The 19,451-nt window shown below is 40.2% G+C and overlaps 1 protein-coding gene across 1 annotated transcript; it reads right to left on the bottom strand.

Annotated features, from left to right (window-relative positions):
* Positions 1–16,228: 16,228 nt before the first annotated feature.
* LOC111719591 (nuclear factor interleukin-3-regulated protein) lies at positions 16,229–17,628 on the bottom strand. The gene has a single exon (XM_023498702.2). The coding sequence runs from the start codon at positions 17,615–17,617 to the stop codon at positions 16,760–16,762; it is 858 nt and encodes a 285-aa protein (XP_023354470.1). The 5' UTR covers positions 17,618–17,628; the 3' UTR covers positions 16,229–16,759.
* Positions 17,629–19,451: the final 1,823 nt, after the last annotated feature.

Raw genomic sequence — 19,451 nt, 5'->3', positions numbered from 1 at the left:
AAATCAGTTTAGATATTCTGGTTATTATTGTGGAGATTGATCAGCTCATCTTTTACTTTGTTGATTTTTTAAATATTTTCTTTCAAAGGGCAGTGCATAGAGCTCAAAGCTTGGAGTGAGTCTTCCCGAGTTCAAATCTGGCCTCAGATACTTACTAATTATGTGACCACAGACAAATCACTTAACCCTCTTTGTCCCAGTTTCCTCATCTGTAAAATGAGCTGGAGAAGGAAATGGGAAACACTCCAGTGTTTTTGCCAAGAAAACCCCAAATGAGGTCACAAGAATTGGACATGATTAAAAACGACTAAACAAAAGTTCAGTGTGAAAAACATTCTGGATCCACACCTCATTCATTTGGATGGAATTAATTCTTTAAGTGTCTCTTCCAGATTTTTCAGTTGCATTGTACTGATTCTTCCTTTTTACATCCAAACCCCCCATCTTCATCATTTTGTTTCCAATCCGTATATGGTCCCCTTCCCCCACTACTAGTTTTTGGAATATTTCAATAGAATAATGTCATTATCAATCAAATATTCTCCCTTCTCACTTGGGCACATCTTGAACTATTATAAGCCATACCTCATCCTAACTTTGGAAGGTCTCCTATAGTGTAATGTATTGTCTAGAAAGATAGTGAGTTTCTTCTTCCTGGAGGCCTTTAAACAAAGGCTGGTTGAGAATGTTGTAAAGGAGATCCTTGTTCAGGGAGGAGCTGGCCTTAGAAATCCTTTGCAGCATTGAGACTCTGGGACTATCCTGTCTTCCTATTTTACAGATGAAGAAACTGAGGGCTAAGCAGGATAAATGAGTTGAACTGGTATTCAAATATAGGTCCTCTGACTCAAGGTCCAGGGCTTTCTCCAAAGTTACCAGTGACTACTTAGTTGTCGAATCAAACAGTTTTTTCTCAATCTTTATCCTTCTTACAGCCTCTAACATTATCGATCATCCTCTTTTCTCTGAGTCTTGGGGATACTGCTCTCTCCTAATTCTCTTCCTATCTATCTGAATTGTCTTCTTTGCTGCATCTGCATTCACATCATGTTTAATAACCATGAGATCGCTCAAGGATCTGTCCTATCTCATCTCTTCTCCTTCTAAACTCTTTTGCTTGGCGATCTCATCAATTTCCATGGATTTAAATACCATTTTTCAACAAATGATTTTTACATCTATTTCCAGCCCTAAACTCTCTTCTGACCTCCAGTTTGTCATTGCTAACCACCTATTGGACATCTTGAATTGGATGCCTTTTAGACATCTTAAAATCGACTTGTAAGAGCAGCTAGTTGGTGCAGTGGACAGAGCACCAGCCCTGAAGTGAGGAGGACTTCAAGACACTTAACACTTCCTGGCTGTGTGACCCTGGGCAAGTCATTTAACCCCAATTGCCTCAGCAAAAAAAAAAAAAAAAATCAACTTGTCTAAAACAAGACTTTCTCTTTTCCCTAAACCTTTCCCTATTCCTAATTTTCCTATTATTGCTGAAGGCACCACCATCCTGCCAGCCATTTAGGCTGACAATAATAATAATAGCACCTAATATTTATATAGTATCCTCCATATTTCACTCCCAACTTCCATATCCACTCAGTTATCATATCCTGCCTTTTCTATCTTGGTAACATTGTTAGTATATACACCATCCCTCCTTCTCACCTCTGAGATTGTCACCACTTTGGTCCTCAGGCCTGGACTACTGCAACAGTCAAGTCTCTCCTCCATTCATATATCAAAGTGGTCTTCCTAAAGTCCAAGTCTGATGATGTCATCATCCCCACCACCCTGCTCCATCTCCCAAGGACAACCTCCCTTGGTTCCCTATTAATTCCAGGATCCAATATAAAATCCTATTTGGATTTTTATGCCTTTTATAAGTTGGTATCTTTCTTACTGTTGTCAAGTTGTTTCAATCATGAATGACTTTATGATCCATTTGGGGTTTTCTTGGCAAAGGTACTAGAGTGATTTGTTATTTCCCTCTCCAGTTGATTTTATAGATGAGAAGAATGAGGCAAACAGGGTAAAGGGACTTGTCCAGGGTCACACAACTAGTAAGTGTCTGAGGCCAGAGTTGACAGGGAGATGAATCTTCCTGACTCCAAGCCTGGTGCTCTATCCACTGCCCTGCTACCTTTCTACCTTTCTAATATTCTTGTACCTTACATTTTTCTCCTGCCCTCCTTCCTACTGCCACGTACTGTTCTACATTAACTAGCCTAGTTACTATTACTTATATAAGATATTCTCTCTCAACTTCATGCATTTTCATTGGCTATCCTCCATATTTTTCCCCTTTGTAATTAATCAATTATTTATTTATTTTAAAAAATATTTTTGAAGCTTTTTATTTTAAAAACATATGCAAGGAGAATTTTTTACCACTGACCTTTGCAAAACCATGTGTTCCAATTTCCTTCCATTTCCCCTACCCCATCTCCTAGATGACAAATAGTCCAATATATATTAAACATGGTAAAAATATATGTAAATCCAGTATGACATACATATTTATACAATTATCTTGCCACACAAGAAGAATCAGATCAAAAAGGAAAAAATGAGAAAGAAAATAAAATTCAAGCAAACAACAACAAAAGAAGTGAAAAATGCTATGTTGTGATCCACACTCATTTCCTATAGGCCTCTCTGTCCTCCATATCTTGAACTCCCTCTCTCCTCATCTCTGCCTTCTAGTTTTTCTGATGTCTTTCAAGTCTCAACTAAACTACCATTTCTACCTAAAGCCTTTACCAGTTCTTTTGAATTTTTATGCCTTTTCTCTGTTAATTATTCCAATTTATCTTGTAATAAATTGTTCTCATATTTAATTGTTTGCATGTTGTCTCCCCCATTAGGTTGTTCATTCCTTGAAATCAGTGATTGTCTCTTGCCTTTGCACTTAGCATAGTGCCGGGCATGTAAAGGTACTTAATAAATGCTTGTCAATTTGACTTTCCACTATACCATATTGCCTTCCATATTCCCTAATCTCATAATTGTTTACTTAGATCTTCCCTTGCTGAGATTAATAAATAGTTTAAGAACAAGTTCTTTGTATTCCCAATAGTTATCTTTGTATTCCCAGTACCAAATATGATGCTTTGCATGGTAGTAGAGAATTTGAATTCAAATCACTGAGTTTTAGTTTCCTCTTCTGTAAAATGTGAGTGCTAAGGTATGAAATGGATAATTTTGTTTGCATTAATTAAAAAGAATTTGTACAAATAGAACCCCTATAACCAATCATTAGAAGGAAAGCAGAAAGTTCAGAAAAAAATTATAGACAGCTTCTTAGATAAAGGTCTTATTTCTTAAACAGATAAAGAACTATCTAATTTATAAGAATATGAGTCATTCCCTAATTGATAAATGGGTAATATGAATAGGCAATTTTTGATGAAGGCAAGATATGAACAGGCAGGGTTTTTTGGGGTTTGGGGTTTTTTGGCTGAGGCAATTGGGGTTAAGTGACTTGCCCAAGATCACACAGCTAGGAAGAGTTAAGTATCTGAGGTCATTTTGAACTCAGGTCTTCCTGACTTCAGGGCTAGTGCTCTGTCCACTGTGCCACCAGGAAGTTTTTTTTTATGAAGTAATCAAAACTATATTTAGTCAGATGACAATGCTCTAAATATTATTAATTAGAGAAATGCTAATTAAAAATTTGAGATGTCATCTCACACTTATCAAATTGGCTAAAATGACAGATTCCTTTTAGTTGGGAGAATGACTAAATAAGTTGTGATGTATGATTGTGATAGAATATTACTGTGCCATAAGAAATGATGAACTGATTGAGTTTAGAAAAACATAGAAAAGAGTTGCATAAAATAATGAAAAGTGAAATGAGCAGTACCAAGTCAATATTGTACATAGTAACAGAAATTTTGTCCTAAGAACAACTTTGAATGATTAATTCATTTTGCGTATCATAATTACTCAAACCAATTATAACAGACCATTGAAGGAAGATGCTGTTTACCTCTGAAAAAGAATTGATATACCGAAGTCTGTACACACACACACACACACACACACACACACACACGAAACACATTTAATTGTAGTCTTCTGTAAGTGGGAAGAAGAGAGGAAAGTATACAGAAGAGAACAAAAGAAAACAGAAGAAAGCATAGAAAGTCAGGGTAGCTTTGAAAACAATGTCTATTTTTTATTACATAGTTGGGTTTTTAAAAACTGAATAGTGTGAAATAGAAATGTATGTTTATATGTTGAATCCTCTCTATTTTTGTGCTATATAATAGAAATGTTCTTTTTAATATTTAAGTTAAAAATGAATCAAAAAATTAAAAAAAAAATAGTAGAATCTCAGTCCTCGAAAGGATACCAGAGGCCAGCTAACTCAATTCATCCTTGACCAAGAGCCCTTCTGCAACATTCCCAATAAGTCAGGGTGGAATGGGTGACCTCGACAATCTCTTCTAGCTCTAGTTTTATGATTCTATGCAGAAGGTATCTAATACATGTTTATGGAATTAAATGGAATCTAGGCAATTCACTAGATGATGACAAGATGGAGGTGAGAAGACGGCTTCTTGTAAGCAAAGGTTGGTTCCTGGGTCTAGATGGATTTCCTGGGCCAGTTGGTTAGCCAGAGAAAGACAGGAATCCTTGGGAATGGGATAGAGTCAAGCTGAAGCTGAGGTTGGGGCTGGAGCTGAGGGTCCTTGCAGACTCTGGAGCTACCTGTCTGGTTAGCTTGATTAGTTGTATTTCCTCCTCTGGGGACGTGACCTGCTCCTCGAACACCCCAAACCACAGTCTCTGCCCCCGCACCCTCCTGAAATAGCATAAACAAGTCCATCTGCTCTCCTTTGGTCCTCAACCCCCCACCTTCCTAGGCTTCCTCTCTCCCCCCCCTTGCCTTGACTATGACCAGTGATATGATCTCTCCATCTCTGTTGCCCTTGAAAGTAGTTATGGAAACCTGCGTTCTGTTGCCATGGATAGAGACCTGGCCTTGGGGTCAACAAGGCCTGAGTCCAGGTTGGACTTGTGACACATACTGACTATCTGACCTTGGACAAATCACTTAATCTCCCGGTGTTCCAGGTCTTCACTGAGACTATCGGTTGCAAAGAAGAAATTTGCTTTTACATTAGTGAGCTTGCTCATCTAGTAGTTCTCTATTTCAGTAAAATCATGATCTGTTGTTATTCAGTTGTGTCCAATTCTTTGTGACCTTCATTTGGGGTTTTCCTGTCAGACATACTGGAATAGTTTGCCATTTCTTTCTCCAGCTCATTTTACAGAAGGGAAAACTGAGGCAAACAGGGTTAAGTGACTTGTCCAACTCATCTAAGTGTCTAAAACTAGATCTGAACTCAGGTTTTGAATTCACTCTATCCACAGTCCCATCTAGGTCACGAAGCTAGACCCCCCCTATCCCATAATAACAAAAACAACAACAATATAACAGTATACATTTATATAGCAGTTTAAGATCTACAAAATGCTTACCTATGCTATCTCATTTGATCCTCAAAATAACCTTAAGGTGCAGGTCAATCATTATTTCCATTTTACAGATGAGGAGCCTAAAGGTGTGAATTCCAGTCCTTCTACTTAAAGGAGTCCATGAATTCATATGTAGATGTAGCCAGAGAGTATCATTTTAATCACAGAATCACAAAATGGGAAGGCAGATCAGAGAATAATTGATTCTAAACCAATCAGTTCCTAGTACATGTAAATCCTTAATCAATTCCTCTCACTTGCGTCCCAGCCAAGTAGTGTTCAAGAGTTTGGAGACTCCAATTTATCCAGCCTCAGCTAAAAAGGAAGATACTTAGTTTAATATAGATACATGTTCTCTGACTGAATACATAGTATGCTTTACCCACATATATGTTACTATTTTATGTGTTTCCTGTGTAGCTATTAAAGGATAATAGAGCTTTAAGTATTACCAAATTCATAGCAGTTTTTCTGTCAATGTGTAGTTTTTTTAACTTTTAAAAAAAAGTTTTTTGTTGTTAAAAAGTATATTAAATACATCCCTCTCTCAGCCCTCCCCACTGAGCAAATTTTATAAACTTAATAAAGACACATCGCTGCAAAATCTAGCAAAATAAATTCCTACTGGAGCGTTGTTAAAAATGTGGGGTTCCCCTCTGCATTTCAAGTTCATTGTCTCTCTGGCAGGAGGGAAGCAGTGTGGTTCACCTTCATGCTCCATTTTCTTTCTTTTGGATTTGTGGCTTATTATTCAGTGCCTTGACTAGAGTTCTCTTATCTTTCCAAGTTGTTTTTCTCTATGATATACATTATTTTCCGTGTTAGGCTCACTTCCCTCTGCATCAATCCATGGAAGTCTTTCTGGTTAACTCTGATATTGTCCATTTTATTTTCTTATGGCACAATAGTGTGCCAATACATTCATGGGGCAGTCAGATGGTGCAGTGAGTAAAGACTGGGCCTGGAAGTGGGAAAAGCTAAACTCAAATCTGATCTCAAGCATTCACTAGCTGTTTGATTTTGAACAAGTCACTTGATCTCTGTTTACCTATTTCCTCATCTATAAAATGGAGATAATAATAGCTCCTACCTCCTATGATAGGATAATATAAGGAAAGGGTCAAAGGATATAATAATTGTAAAGCTCTTAAGCACACTACTTTGCATGTAGTAAATGCTATACAGTTATCCTTTCCCCAATGCAACTTTGCCTGTTGTGGTTTCTATATTGTGGGTGAGCATAAGAAATTAAAAGGGAATTTTTTGAGAGCTTTGCAAAAGTCACAGATAAGATTCAAAGTTTAGTAGATGATGCAGAAAAAGTTTAGAAACTCAGAAATGAATAAATATGTGCATAATGTTATATAATATAATGCTTTATCTGCTAATATCATAACAATTCAGACTTCTAGCACAGAATGCCAAAAATTTTTGTGCAACTTTTCTAGATCTTGGAAGTGCCATGCCTCTAACCTCCATGATGTGGAAGGAATAAAGGTATTATTATTATTATTGTATACCACAGTTTGCTTACCTATTCCTTAATAGGATACTATTCTTCCTTAGTTTCCAATTTTTGTTTCCCATGAAAATAGTTGCTATAAATTTTTACACACAAAGATCCTTTCCCTTTTCTTTGAATTTTTTTTGGGGGGAATAATAACAATAGTTACCATTTTATAGCACCTACTCTATGCCAGGGACTGTGCCAAATGCTTTACAAATATGATCCCATTTGATCCTTTTATCATCTTTATCAATCTGATAGGTATGAAGTAGAACCTCAAATACTTTAATTTTCATTTCTCTAATTATTAGTGATTTAGAACATTTTTTCATTTGGTTCTTGACAGCTTGGGTTCTTCCTTTTAAAACTGACTGTTCATACTTTGTGATCATTTATCTATTGGAGAATGGCTCAGTCCGATGAATTTGAATCCATTTCTTATGAATCTTGGAAATAAGACTTTTATCAGAGAAACTTGCCGAGGTTTCCTCACCCCCAGTTATTATATCCCTTCCATTTTTCATTATGTTAGGCTGCTTTTTTTAAACAAAACAAAACAAAAAACTTTTAAAATGTATGTAGTCAAAATTGTCTACTTCATCTTAGACGATTCTCTCAGTAACTTGTTGGTCATTAACTGTTCCTTTATCCGTAGATAATAAAAAGTAATTTCTTCTCTAAATTGTTCACAATGTGGCCTTTTATGTCTGGATTGTGTATTCATTCGTGTGGAGTTTTACTTATGGTACTTATGGGTTTTTGGTCTAAACTGAATTTCTATTAGACTTCTGGTTGGTTTTCCCAGAAGTTTTTGTCTAATAATGAACTCTTCCCCCAGAAGCTGGGTCTTTGGGTTCGTTGAATATTCTCCTACTATTTGTTTGATTCTGTATTACCTAATCTGTTCCCTGATTGACCTTTAAAAAAATACTAAATTATTCTAATGATTATTGTGGTTTGAGATCTGGTACTGATAGGCCCCCTTCCTTCCCACTTTATTTTTCATTATTACCCTTGAAAGTCTTGGCCTTTTGTTTCTCTATATGAATTTTTTTTAAATTAGCTCTATAAAGTATTCTTTTGATAATTTGATTAGTAAGATATTGAATAATTAAATTAATTTTAGTGTATTGATTTGGCCTACCCATAGTCAATTAATCTGTCTTTATTTCCACAAATAGTATTTTATAGTTAAATTCACACCATCCCTAGATGAATCTTGGTAGGGACACTTTAAAATGCTTTATAGTTTCTCTAATTATTTTGAAAATAATTTCTCTTTCTATATCTTTTTACTGTTTTGTTGGTTATATATTGGAATGCTATATTTCAAGTGATTTCTCATTATTTTTCTAGGATTCTCTAGGTACAGCATCGTCATTTGCAAAAAGCACTAATTTTATTTCCTCTTTGTCTATGCTTATTATCTCAATCTCTTTTTCTTATTTTGTGGCTATACTGAGTATTTCTAGGACCAAGTTAAATAGTGTTGATAATAAGGGATATCCTTATTTTATTCCTAATCTAATTAAGATTTCTTGATTTTTGCTATTAGATAAAAATTTACTGTTTTAGATAAATGCTATTTATTTTATTAAATAAAGATTCTTTTATATCTATGATTTTTGGAGTTTATAATAGAAATGGGCTTTGGACTCTGTCAAAAGTCTTTTTGGTGATTGTTGATTTAACCATATGTGTTTATGATTTATATTAAGATGGTATATTATATTTATAGTCTTCCTTATGTTGAATCAACCCAGTATTTCTGGCATAGACTCAAAGTATAGTTTCTCAACCAACATTCACCAATTTTACAGTGGCCATTATGTGAGAGATGGCAAAATTTTTGACATTATAAAGAAATTGAGTCATAATGATCAGCGCTATAACTTGGGATGGGCAACTAGGGCTTTTTCCCAGGGTGCCAAAATGTAGATGGTGTTGATAACATTTGTGGCCATTAAATAGATGAAAACAACTGAGATCGAACCTGGTTAAAAAGAAGAATTCATGAAAACAGACAATTATCAGCTTTTTAACCTTAGTTGATTTCTTTTCCTTCTTTGAGCCTGGTTTCCTCATTCATAAAATAAGCATGCTAGATTAAACTATTTTGGCAGCACCTATTTCCTTCTCTGTCTTCTCTCATAATCCATTTGAGCACTAGACTTGGGTGGGGGGACTTGGGGACAGGTAAAAGGTTCAAAGTGGAGTGGAAAAGATTAAGAGTAACTGATTGAGTGGAATGGGATTGAGCAGTAGTTTTGCCTGAGAGAGTCTATTAGATTCTCATCTGAGGACTGGAACTAGGATTTCTTTGTTAATGATGAATGATTTGCATAACTGAGAAACAAACCACAGTCTCCCTCTGGAGGTTCAGAGAAGAAGGGGTGTCCAGCATCTCAGTAGAACTGAGCTTGTAGGTCCATTTAAAATCGATCAGTTGTCCGATACATCCTATGGAGTGCCTTGCCTCCATTTCTTTCCCACCTCTCTCTTGGGAATCCTCTTACAAAACCAACCCCTTGTCTCTGAGTCAGAACTCAGGCTAGAAATGAGAGCTGTGGTTTTCAGCAGAATCATCTCCCCACCTCACTTCCAAGTGTATATGATTGTGGGGGGACCATAAAGATTCTGAGGAAGGTTTCTTAGTCCATCTCTGAGGAAGAAAATAAAAATGATGTTAGGAACCAACGAAGGCAATTCTAGGGCAAGGGGAAATTTTTAATTCAGCTGAACTTCCTTGTCTATCAAGTGTGAGATGGACCCTCAGAATCTCCCTGGGACCATCTCTCTGTCCCATCTGATCTCTACTTACTACTTACTAAGGTTGCCTGAGGCTCAGGCAAAAGCCTAGCCCAGGCCAGTGGCCAGAACCTAGAGCTCAAAATCCAGAACCCAGTCTAGAACCAAAGCAATATCTAGAACTTAGAGCCTAGAGTTCTGGCCATTTAGAACATAGAGCCCAGGATCCAGGGATCTGAAGCTAGAGCCTAGTCTTCCACAAACCCTAAATCAGCTTAGCTCAGTAGTAAGAGCATAGAATGATGAACCGAGGGATGCTTCTTCCCAGAGAGGAAAAAGACATAAAAGGAGGGAGCTGGAGAAAAGTAATCAGCTAAAAAACTAGGCAGAGTGTAGAGAGAACCACAGGTTCTCATTTGTCCCAGGTGGCAATTAATATGTCTTCAAGTCCTAGATTTATACCTACTAATAACCAAAGGTGAAAAGAAAGTGACTCAGCCTTCAGAATCATCTTTATATTCTTCCTCCCTCCCTGTAGGGAATCAGCTGCCAAGTCCATCATTTCCACCTTCAAAATCAGGACCGCAGAGTTGGGATGGCCTCTGGGGACTTGTAGTCCAATCTATCCCACCAAGAAGCCCCTCTATAACATTAAACAAATGATCATTTTTGTCTTGATTCTTTTGCCTCCTCATACACTTGACCATCACTCTAGTCCCAAACTTAATCACCTATTCTCTGGACCTTTGTGACAGTCTCTGAATGAGTCCCCCAGTCTCTAGTCCCTCTCTTCTCCAATTCTCCAATTCATCTACTATGGGCTACTGGAATAACCTTCCTACATCCATCTCTGTTCCCATCATATCTCTGCTCCATTTTCAGTGGTTCCCCATCACCTATAGAAATCCACATCCAGGCTGGCTTTAAGATCTTGTGGAGCCTGAACTTTTATATTTGAATTCCACCTGCTCCTCTATATAAATCTCAGCTCTTCTGCTTTAGCTGTGTGTAGGTAAGTAATTTCATCTTGATGGGCTCCATTTTCCTTTGTGATTCATTATCATCAGTAAATGTTTGGTTTGTATAGCGATTTTACATATCTATATCTACATGGGGTTGTATAAAAAATTTAGGGGGGAGAAATGATTTAAGGAAAAGGGGGAAAAGTTTAAGAACTAAGTTTTAGTTTGTTACAAGTTTAAAAAATAGACTAGATGACTTCTAATTTCTCTTCCCACTCCAAATCTTCAGTTCTTAGGCTCCACACTCATGTTTGTCACACATTGGTTTATGTGGATGCTTAGACTATTTCCTTGTTAAAATCCTCCCAGCATGGGGTCTAATCTCATTTTCTCTAGGAAGTTGGTTGGGCAGCTAGGTAGCACAGTGATAGAACACTGGATCTGGAGTTCAAATCTGGCCTCAGACTCTTACTAGCTGTGTGATCCCAGCATTTTTATTTGACTCAGTTTCCACACCTCTAAAATGAACTGGAGAAGTAAATGGCAAATTACTGCAGTATCGCTGCCAAGAAAACTCCAGAGGGGTCATGAAAAGTTGGACAGGACTGAAACCACTGATCTACAACAGCAAAAATGAGGAAGTCTGCCTTGGAGGAATCTCCCTCCCACTCCCCAGCCTTTACATCTCTCTCAGTCCTAGCAGATAGCTCACCACCTCAGGCCTATACCACATTATTTCCTTGAAGCTAAATTCTTATGTGTCTTCTCTTCTCCAGGGACCCTCTAGTTTGGGTTGTTTGTGTTGTTCAGAGGTTTATAGAAGGAGTAAAGCAAAGACAGAGGAAGATATCGTGTTCACTTTAGGAAGGACATCTGGAGAATAACAATCAGAATAGTGAAGCATCCTAGAGTCCCTAAACTGGGGATGTGTGGACTGGGGTAGAGAAGTCATTCCCCCTTCTGAAGGGCTGTCATATGCAAGAGGGATTAGGTTTGTCCTGCAAATTTAGGTTCAATGTTAGGAAAAACTTCCCAACTCTTTGAGCCATCCCAGCAGGGAATGGGCATCTTATTGGAGGTCTTCATCAGGCACTGGATGACCAGTATTATATATGGTTTGGAGGGGTGTGTTGGAGGAACAGGTTGAACTAAATTACATCTGAGATTCCTTCTAATTCTAACAATTTATGATTATGTTTTTGAAGCCCAATGTAGGAGGGGAAGTTGAAGGGAGGAAGGAGGGAAGGCAGGAGGAAGGAGAGAGGAGAAGAGAATGAAGAGGAGGGGGGAATGGAGAGAAAGAAGAACAACAACATTAGAACAACAAGAAGAATTAGAAGAAAGAGGAGGAAGAGGAGGAGGAGGAGGAAAGATGGGGGGTAAAGAGAAAGAGGAGAGGATAGAGAGAAAGGCACCCAGAAAGAGACAAAGTTAGGGGGATAAAGGGAAAGGGAAAGAAAGGTGAGGGGAGATAAGAAGAGAAAGAGAGGGAAGGAGGAAAGAAAGTTGCTAGCTCTGTAATTCCAGTCCAGGAAACAAAACCTAGACTCAGGTATATAGTCATTGGGGATAAAAGAGAAAAGAGAGGTTCTAGGTAGGTCCAGGCTTAGAGGGCTTTGAAGCCCTTCTTGAGATGAAGAGTGATTCACAGTTATTAGATATTTTTGTCTCCAATCCAAGATTTCATTAGTGCAAGAGACTCCTGGTGAGGAACCTGCTTCCACCGTTGTTGCCTCAATAAATCATCTGCAGTTTATAATCCCAGGACATTGAGAAATTAAGTGACATGCCTTCAATCACAGACCCACTGTATATTAGAGGTGAGGCTGGAACTCAGGTCTTCCTGATTCAGAAACTAGCTCTCTACTGTCCCTGTACCACCAGTTTACAAAGCAGGGAAAAGAGAAGAGAAGACTTATTTAAGATCTCATTTGCTGATGGCAGAGCTGAGACAGCATCTAGGTATCCTGGCTCTTTTATGTCATTGTCTCTTCCTTTGCATGTTTTAAAAGGGGATTTCAATGTTCCAAAAACACAAGGAGTTGGGGTTTCAGACCCCCAGGGTTCAGATCTCCCCTGATTCTACCATCTGCCCCAGGCTTCTCAGCCCATTTGAGGCAGAAGAGAGTGGAGGTTGGGATTTCCCAGGCAAGTAATCTAGGTATTCCTGGGATCTAAGTGAGGTTACTCTAGATAGCCCAGATAATAGAGCACTGGGCCTGAAAAACCAGAGTTTAAATCCAGCCTCAGATAGTTCCCAGCTGTGTGACCTTTGTCTGTCTTAATTTTCTTATCTGTAAAATGGAAATAATAGCACCTTCCCCTCCCCCCCAACCCAGTTGTAAAGACTGAAAGAGAACATATTTGTAAAGCACTTAGCGCAGTGCCTAGTATACAGCAGGTTTTTAATACCTGTTCCCTCCCCAACTGCATGTATATAGACATATATGTAGACATTCATCGCCAATGTTCACAATAAAAAAATTCCATATCAGCATTTTATGGATCTGGGTCACAACCCCAAGTCACTTTTCTTCTCAAAGCCTCAGTTTCTTTCTCAATAAAAGGGCTGAAGTTTGACTTTTTTCTTGCTTTCCCAGCTCTAAACCATATGCTTTGTTTTTGCCTAATTATCTGTATGTGTGTGTGTGTGTGTGTGTGTGTGTGTGTGTGTTTACACCCATACCTTCTATAAGCACATTTGTACACGCTTGTCACAGGCGTAATGGAGCCAGCTTCAACTGAGTCGTTTGTTAAATTTTTCATTGTGATTGTTTACACTTAGGAAATAAGCAAAGGCTAAAAAGAGGGGCTGGATTTGTAGTTTTGCTTATTATTCAGATTTAAATACATGAAGAAAAGGTTAATAATGCAAATTAAACCTCAAAGTGTGCCTGGAACTCTTAAATCAGGGGTCCTCAAACTTTTTAAATAGGGGGCCAGTTCACTGTCCCTCAGACTGTTGGAGGGCCAGACTATAGTAAAAACAAAAACTTTGTTTTGTGGCCCTTTAAATAAAGAAACTTCATAGCCCTGGGTGAGGGGGATAATCGTCCTCAGCTGCTGCATCTGGCCCGAGGGCCATAGTTTGAGGACCCCTGGGGAGAGTCAGCTGTTAAACATTTACTATCATACTGGTCCATGTGCATGCTTGTCTATGCCCCGGAGGTGTTTCTGGGCACATTTGGCTCTTTTATGTTGTTGTCTCTTCCTTTACACGTTTTTTAGACAAGTTTTCATTATGGGTGACACATGTATCTCTGTTCCCAGGGCGCCTGCTGGGGTTGGAGTGCACATGGGGTTGTCCCATGAGCACACTTTCGCTCGCAGGGTCTTCAGGAGGTAGGGTTCTGTGACCTTCCCAGCAGATGAGCCACCCACTCCCCATAGTTGGTCACAGCCCTGAGCTCAGGGTCACAGCAGGGATCAGGGAAAGGGCAGGACTCGGTCCTAGATGTAGAGTCGAGTCAGGGATAGGAATAAGGGGAGAGGCTTGGGGCAAAGGTGGGTCCTGAGGCCCAATGGAGGGTGGGAGAAGATTATAAAGCCCAAAGAGGGAGCTTGTTTAATTAGAACAATGGGGCCACCCCCTGGGGACCCACATGGGCCCCAGGCCTCAGAGATCCACGTCACTCCCTCCCCCAGCCAGCTCATATCTGTAAATTCTGAGAAATGTTGTCATCACTGTCCTCCTACCACTACCCCACCCTCTCCACACCCCTTTTCCAGCTCCACCATGATTTCACAGCTTCTCCCCTTTCACCCTATCAACCACTACTTCTAGACCTGAGAGGAGGACGGTGTTTCCTGTTTTATTCACTCTTGGCCAAACTGACTGTCATCCCAGATGACATACAGGCAGACTGGGGGGCCAGGTTTCTAGAAAGTCTAAAGTTTCTAGGATCCCAAGCCTCAGTCACCTACTTCCTTCTCTGAGCTGATGTCCCTCAGTTTCCCTAGAGGCTCCCTTGTCTTCAAGCAGACCTTCTTCATCCTGCCTCTGGGCTTTGGCTAACCTCACATCCAAAGTAACCATGGGCTCTCCAACTCTGCCTGGTCTTTTAAGACCTAGCCATGTCCAACCTCCTGGTGTAGAAACTCCCTCTCCAGAACAGAACAGAATACAGGACAGAAATGACCCTGTATCTTGGAGTCTTAGAGAGATGCTATGGCATTGAATGGGTAAATGTCTCGCAGAAAGTCACAACCAGTATCTGTCTGTAGGTAGCAGGGCTTAAACCCATTTTTTTCCTCACTTCCAAACAGGTCCTCTATCAGTTACTCGTTTGCATGAATATGGCTATTAATATAATTAATATTGAGAATATTAATATCAATCATGACTAATTTATATAGCACCTACTATGTGCCAAACACTGTGCTAAGCACTTTACAAATGTGATTTCATTGATGAAAGTTTTGAGAGGTAGGTGCTGTTATGAGCCCCAGTTTTCAGTTTAGGACCTGAGGCCCACAGATGTTAAGTGACTAACACACAACTACTAAGTGTCTGAAGTTTTGAACTCAATTCTTCCTGTCTCCAGGCCCAGCTCTGTATTAATTTCCATGTGGTTGCTGGAGAAATCCTCTACAGGCTTAACAAATCCTTGTTAAATTTAATAAATCCTTAATTGAATTGGAAGTGAAGACAAAGTTGGAGGGGGAGATCTCTAAGATGGTCTTATTGACTTAAGGACTTAAGATCCATTGACTGGACCTCATCCAGCAGGATCTGACCCAGTGGCTCTGTCTCTGGCCAGAGGGTATCTCCATGCCCTTCTGGTCCGGGGTAGGGGGAGGCATGAAAGGCAGCCAATGATTCTGTATCTTTGCCGATAGTTTTCTCCTGGCTTCCAGGCATCCCTTCCCCCCACGAATACAGACCACTACAACCTGGTCTCCGTCACAGACTCTTTCTTTCACTTTTAGTGTCCCCGCAGCACAGGGCATCTGACAGGGGGTTAGATGATGCATTTCCTCATCTCTGGTTATAGGTGTTGTGCTTCTCAAGGGGGCAAACTGAGTCAGAGATTAAGCGACATGCCCAGCATCGCACAGCACTTACGTGTCTGAGGTTGAATTTGAACCCAATTAATTCCTCCTAACTCCTGGCCCAGCCCTCTGTCTACTCTAGCCTAGTTGCCCCTAATATGTGTAAAAGGGAGAAATCCATGGAAAGAGGACTGTTCAAATGTAGAACTCCACAATGATGGAGATTACTCAGTGTTTGGCATCTGGGTCGCTGCCTGGCATTTGCCACCAAAACCCACTTCCCTTGAGCAGTCAGCATCACCCACCCCAGGAGGTGACAGGGGTCAGACTCCATGCCTTCCTCAGAGCCCCAGAATCCTCCTTAAAAACAACAGCAGCCGGATTGTATTTCGCCAAGGGTTTTGCAGGCTAGTGAAGCCTATGGATCCCTTCACAGAACCTGGCTGTTTTTTTTAAATGCATAAAGTGAAATATAGAGAAAATACAAAGAAGCAAAATCTATTGAAACACGGTTATCAAAATATATATATTTTTCAAAGTTCACAGACTCCCAGTTCAAGCACCATCTGTAAGGTTTGCACAATGCCTGCAAAATCCCAACTGATTTTTACCACAATCCTGTGAGGGAATTATCCCCATTATACAGATGAAGGTGGTGAAGATGTAGAGAGGTAAGTGGTCACATGGCAGAAGACTGGGATCAGAACCTAAGGCTCTGCTAACTCCCAGATGAGTGCCCTTTCTACTATACCATGCTTTTCCCCCATGTTAACTCAATGAGACGGGGCATCTTTGGTGGTAGGCTGGGATTTGGGGTCCCATCTATCAGGAAGACATTCAGCTTTGAGGGACTGATTGCCTTGGTACTGGGACAGAATCTGAATTGTTGTGCTCCAGGGAAACCTTGTGGGGGAAAGAGGGAATATGGAGGTCTCCTTTTGCTGGCACACCTATAGGAGTCACCTAGATTTCTGCCTCCTCGTTCTATTTTTCTCTCCTCTATCTGCCATCCCCACCATTCTCAGGCCCCTTATCCTTCCCCTCTCTCCCTTATCAGGGAATCTCAGAGAGAACTGGAAGGACTGTCCTCCCAGTCTGCCAGAACCCGGGATTTGATCCGAAGTTTATGAGGCAGAGAGGACTGAGCTGTAATTTTCCATTTGTCCACAGGATAGGGGTAGGATGTTCCAGAGGATGGTGCCCCAGAAGCAGACTTTGCCACCAAGGGTCCATCATTGTTACCCAAGACCCAATGCCCAGAACTCTTTTCCTGCCCAGTTGGCACTGGAGGCCATGGTCCCCACCTGGGTCCAGGGTCCAGCAGAGGCAGGTGGGTGGTATGCCCACCCAGCAGGTGGCAGCTGAAGAAAGCTGGAGAGCAGACAGCTGAGTCTAGACTTTTGGGGTCTGGAACTGATAGCTCATGGGAGAGCCCTGGGGAGCCCAAGCCCACCATCTTGTGGGAACTACCAGAATCCCTCCAGACTAACTCCTTGGGCCCTGAGCTGCCTGACCTGAAGGAGTCTCCATCTGGTTGGCCTAGTTTCCCCTCAGGACCCCGGGAAGCTGACCAGGGGCACCGCCACAGCAAGGCCTGGAGGGTATGGGGGGTGCCAGGGCTCAGAAGGCCAAAGTGAAGCTTGAGAGCCATCAGCTCAGCCCGCAGCAAAGCATTCTCCTCCTTGAGAGCGGCCAGTCTTCCTTCCACGGCCACATCATTTAAGCGCCGCTTCTCCCGGGATCTCTTAGCTGCCTCGTTATTTTTGCGCCTCTTCTCCCAGTATGTGGTATCTTTCTTCTCTTCCGGCATGAACTCTCGCTGGCGTCGGGTGGCTGGCATGAAACTACTTCTTTGATTTCCCCGAAGGGCCTTGTTTTTGCCCTGTGGCAAATCCATGAGTCTCAGGAGTCCCAGATCCATGATTTCCTGCCCAGGGAACTAAGGGACAAGGATGAAATCAGTTACCCAGAATGATCCTGACTGTGATGTAGAATCACAGCCTCCAACCCCTGATGTCAGACCTGCTGCCCAGCTTCAAGGTCCCTACTCTTCTTAGGATGAGCCTGGTAACTTTCAATAAGCTCCTTCCCTAGACTTTGTCAGTCCCCCCCCCCCCCCAAAACAAACAAACAAACAAACAAAAAAAGGATAAGTTTGCTATAGCTTGAGAAATACAAATCCTTAGCAGATGATATGGTCAGGAAGTGTGTGATAGCTATTTTTTTTTCTGGCTAGTGACTAAAAAAAGAGTCAGAATAGGAAGAAAATAAACCCGTGATGACAAATAGGGTAAGTCTCTAAAGAGGCTTCATGATTTTACTGGTCAGATTAATTGAGGTTTAAACTGAAAATGAAAGTGGCAACAGAAGTTAAAAGCCTCAACCCCATTCTTCTTATCATTAGGCAGATCTTATTGCAGTCTTTTGGACTATATCTCCTAGAATCCTTTAGGAGAATCAGTAGGTGATGATGTCAACCGGGAAGTACTTCTGGATGAAAGCAGGAATGTTGGAAAGAGTCAAATGGGCATGAACTGAAGGAGGAGAATAGAAAAGACACGTTTCCAATCTCCTAGTGTTTCCAAGGCTCCTTCTCATCCCATAGAAACTGAATTGTCTCCCTGACCAAGTCAGAACTAGACTTTCAAACTTTGATGTGGTCGCATTTAGATGCTTTCCCCCTTCTGTATTAGGAAATAATGTTTGCACACCTGAGAGCTCAGAGGTCTGGGGTAGGGGCTCATCATATCCAAGATGTAGAATTCCAGTGCTTTCATTGTAAATAGTAAATAGTAATGATTGCTAATATATAGTACTTACTACTATATACCACTATTACTACTACTGTGCTGAGCACTTTACAAATATTGTAAAATGGGAGATAGGTGCTATTATAACCCTCATTCGATAGATGAAGAAACTGAGGCAAACTGAGGCAAATGGAGGTTAAATGGCTTTCCCAGAGTCACACAGCTACTAAATGTCTAAGGATGGATTTGGAATCAGGTCTTTCTTCCACTAGGACTAGCTAGGACTCTCTGTAACATTTCGCTGCCATCCATTGCCAGATACGTTCCTGATATATCTTTTTATTATTAGCCAAGATTGCATTGTGTGCTGATTTAGCAGTGTACATCAGGGACAAGCTAGACCCACAACCCTTCACATTTTGAATATGGAAGGGATTTTTTGAGAAATTAATAGTGTGAGTGCCTGCTGTTTATTGTATTTATCTTGTGATTCTATTTTAAGCCTTTTGTATTACTATGATATGAATTTTTTGTCCCTCTAGAAAGCTGAGATTAGAAGGAAAATGGAAGCCCCTGAGCAACATAATATGAACTGAACAGGTCTTATGTATCTGCAGTTGGTATGTAGGACTTCAATATGACACTAAAAGATTATTGGTAGAAAAGGTTCTCAGTAAATCGCAGAAGAAAATAATTGGGACAAGAGCCAGGAATATGACTTATGACTTTATATGTCTGCTCACCAGTGCTTAAAATGTGACAGCTTGGTGCTGTGAAACATTTTTTAAAACCTTCTTTTGTTTAGAAAAAAATATATTTTTTAATATAGTTTATCCAACCTAAAACCTTTTTCAGACTATTCTCTCTAGGAAAGTGGAAAGAACAAAAGTTTAGGTCTTCCATTGAAATGGAAGTTTGGTAATAACCAAACTTAGCTCTTGTCTAGATAAAATCATTGCCTCTCTAACCCGTGAAGTGATTGGTCCCATGCTCTACCTAAGAATA

This window comes from Sarcophilus harrisii, chromosome 1, assembly GCF_902635505.1.
Source record: "Sarcophilus harrisii chromosome 1, mSarHar1.11, whole genome shotgun sequence".
NCBI classification, from domain to species: Eukaryota; Metazoa; Chordata; class Mammalia; order Dasyuromorphia; family Dasyuridae; genus Sarcophilus; species Sarcophilus harrisii.
Note: the sequence above shows the minus strand (reverse complement) of the source record. Positions and strands in the feature narration are given on the sequence as shown.

Bases quoted from the DNA above. Each gene is read 5' to 3' on its own strand.
- LOC111719591 (XM_023498702.2), bottom strand. From the start codon at position 17,617: ATGGATCTGGGACTCCTGAGACTCATGGATTTGCCACAGGGCAAAAAC.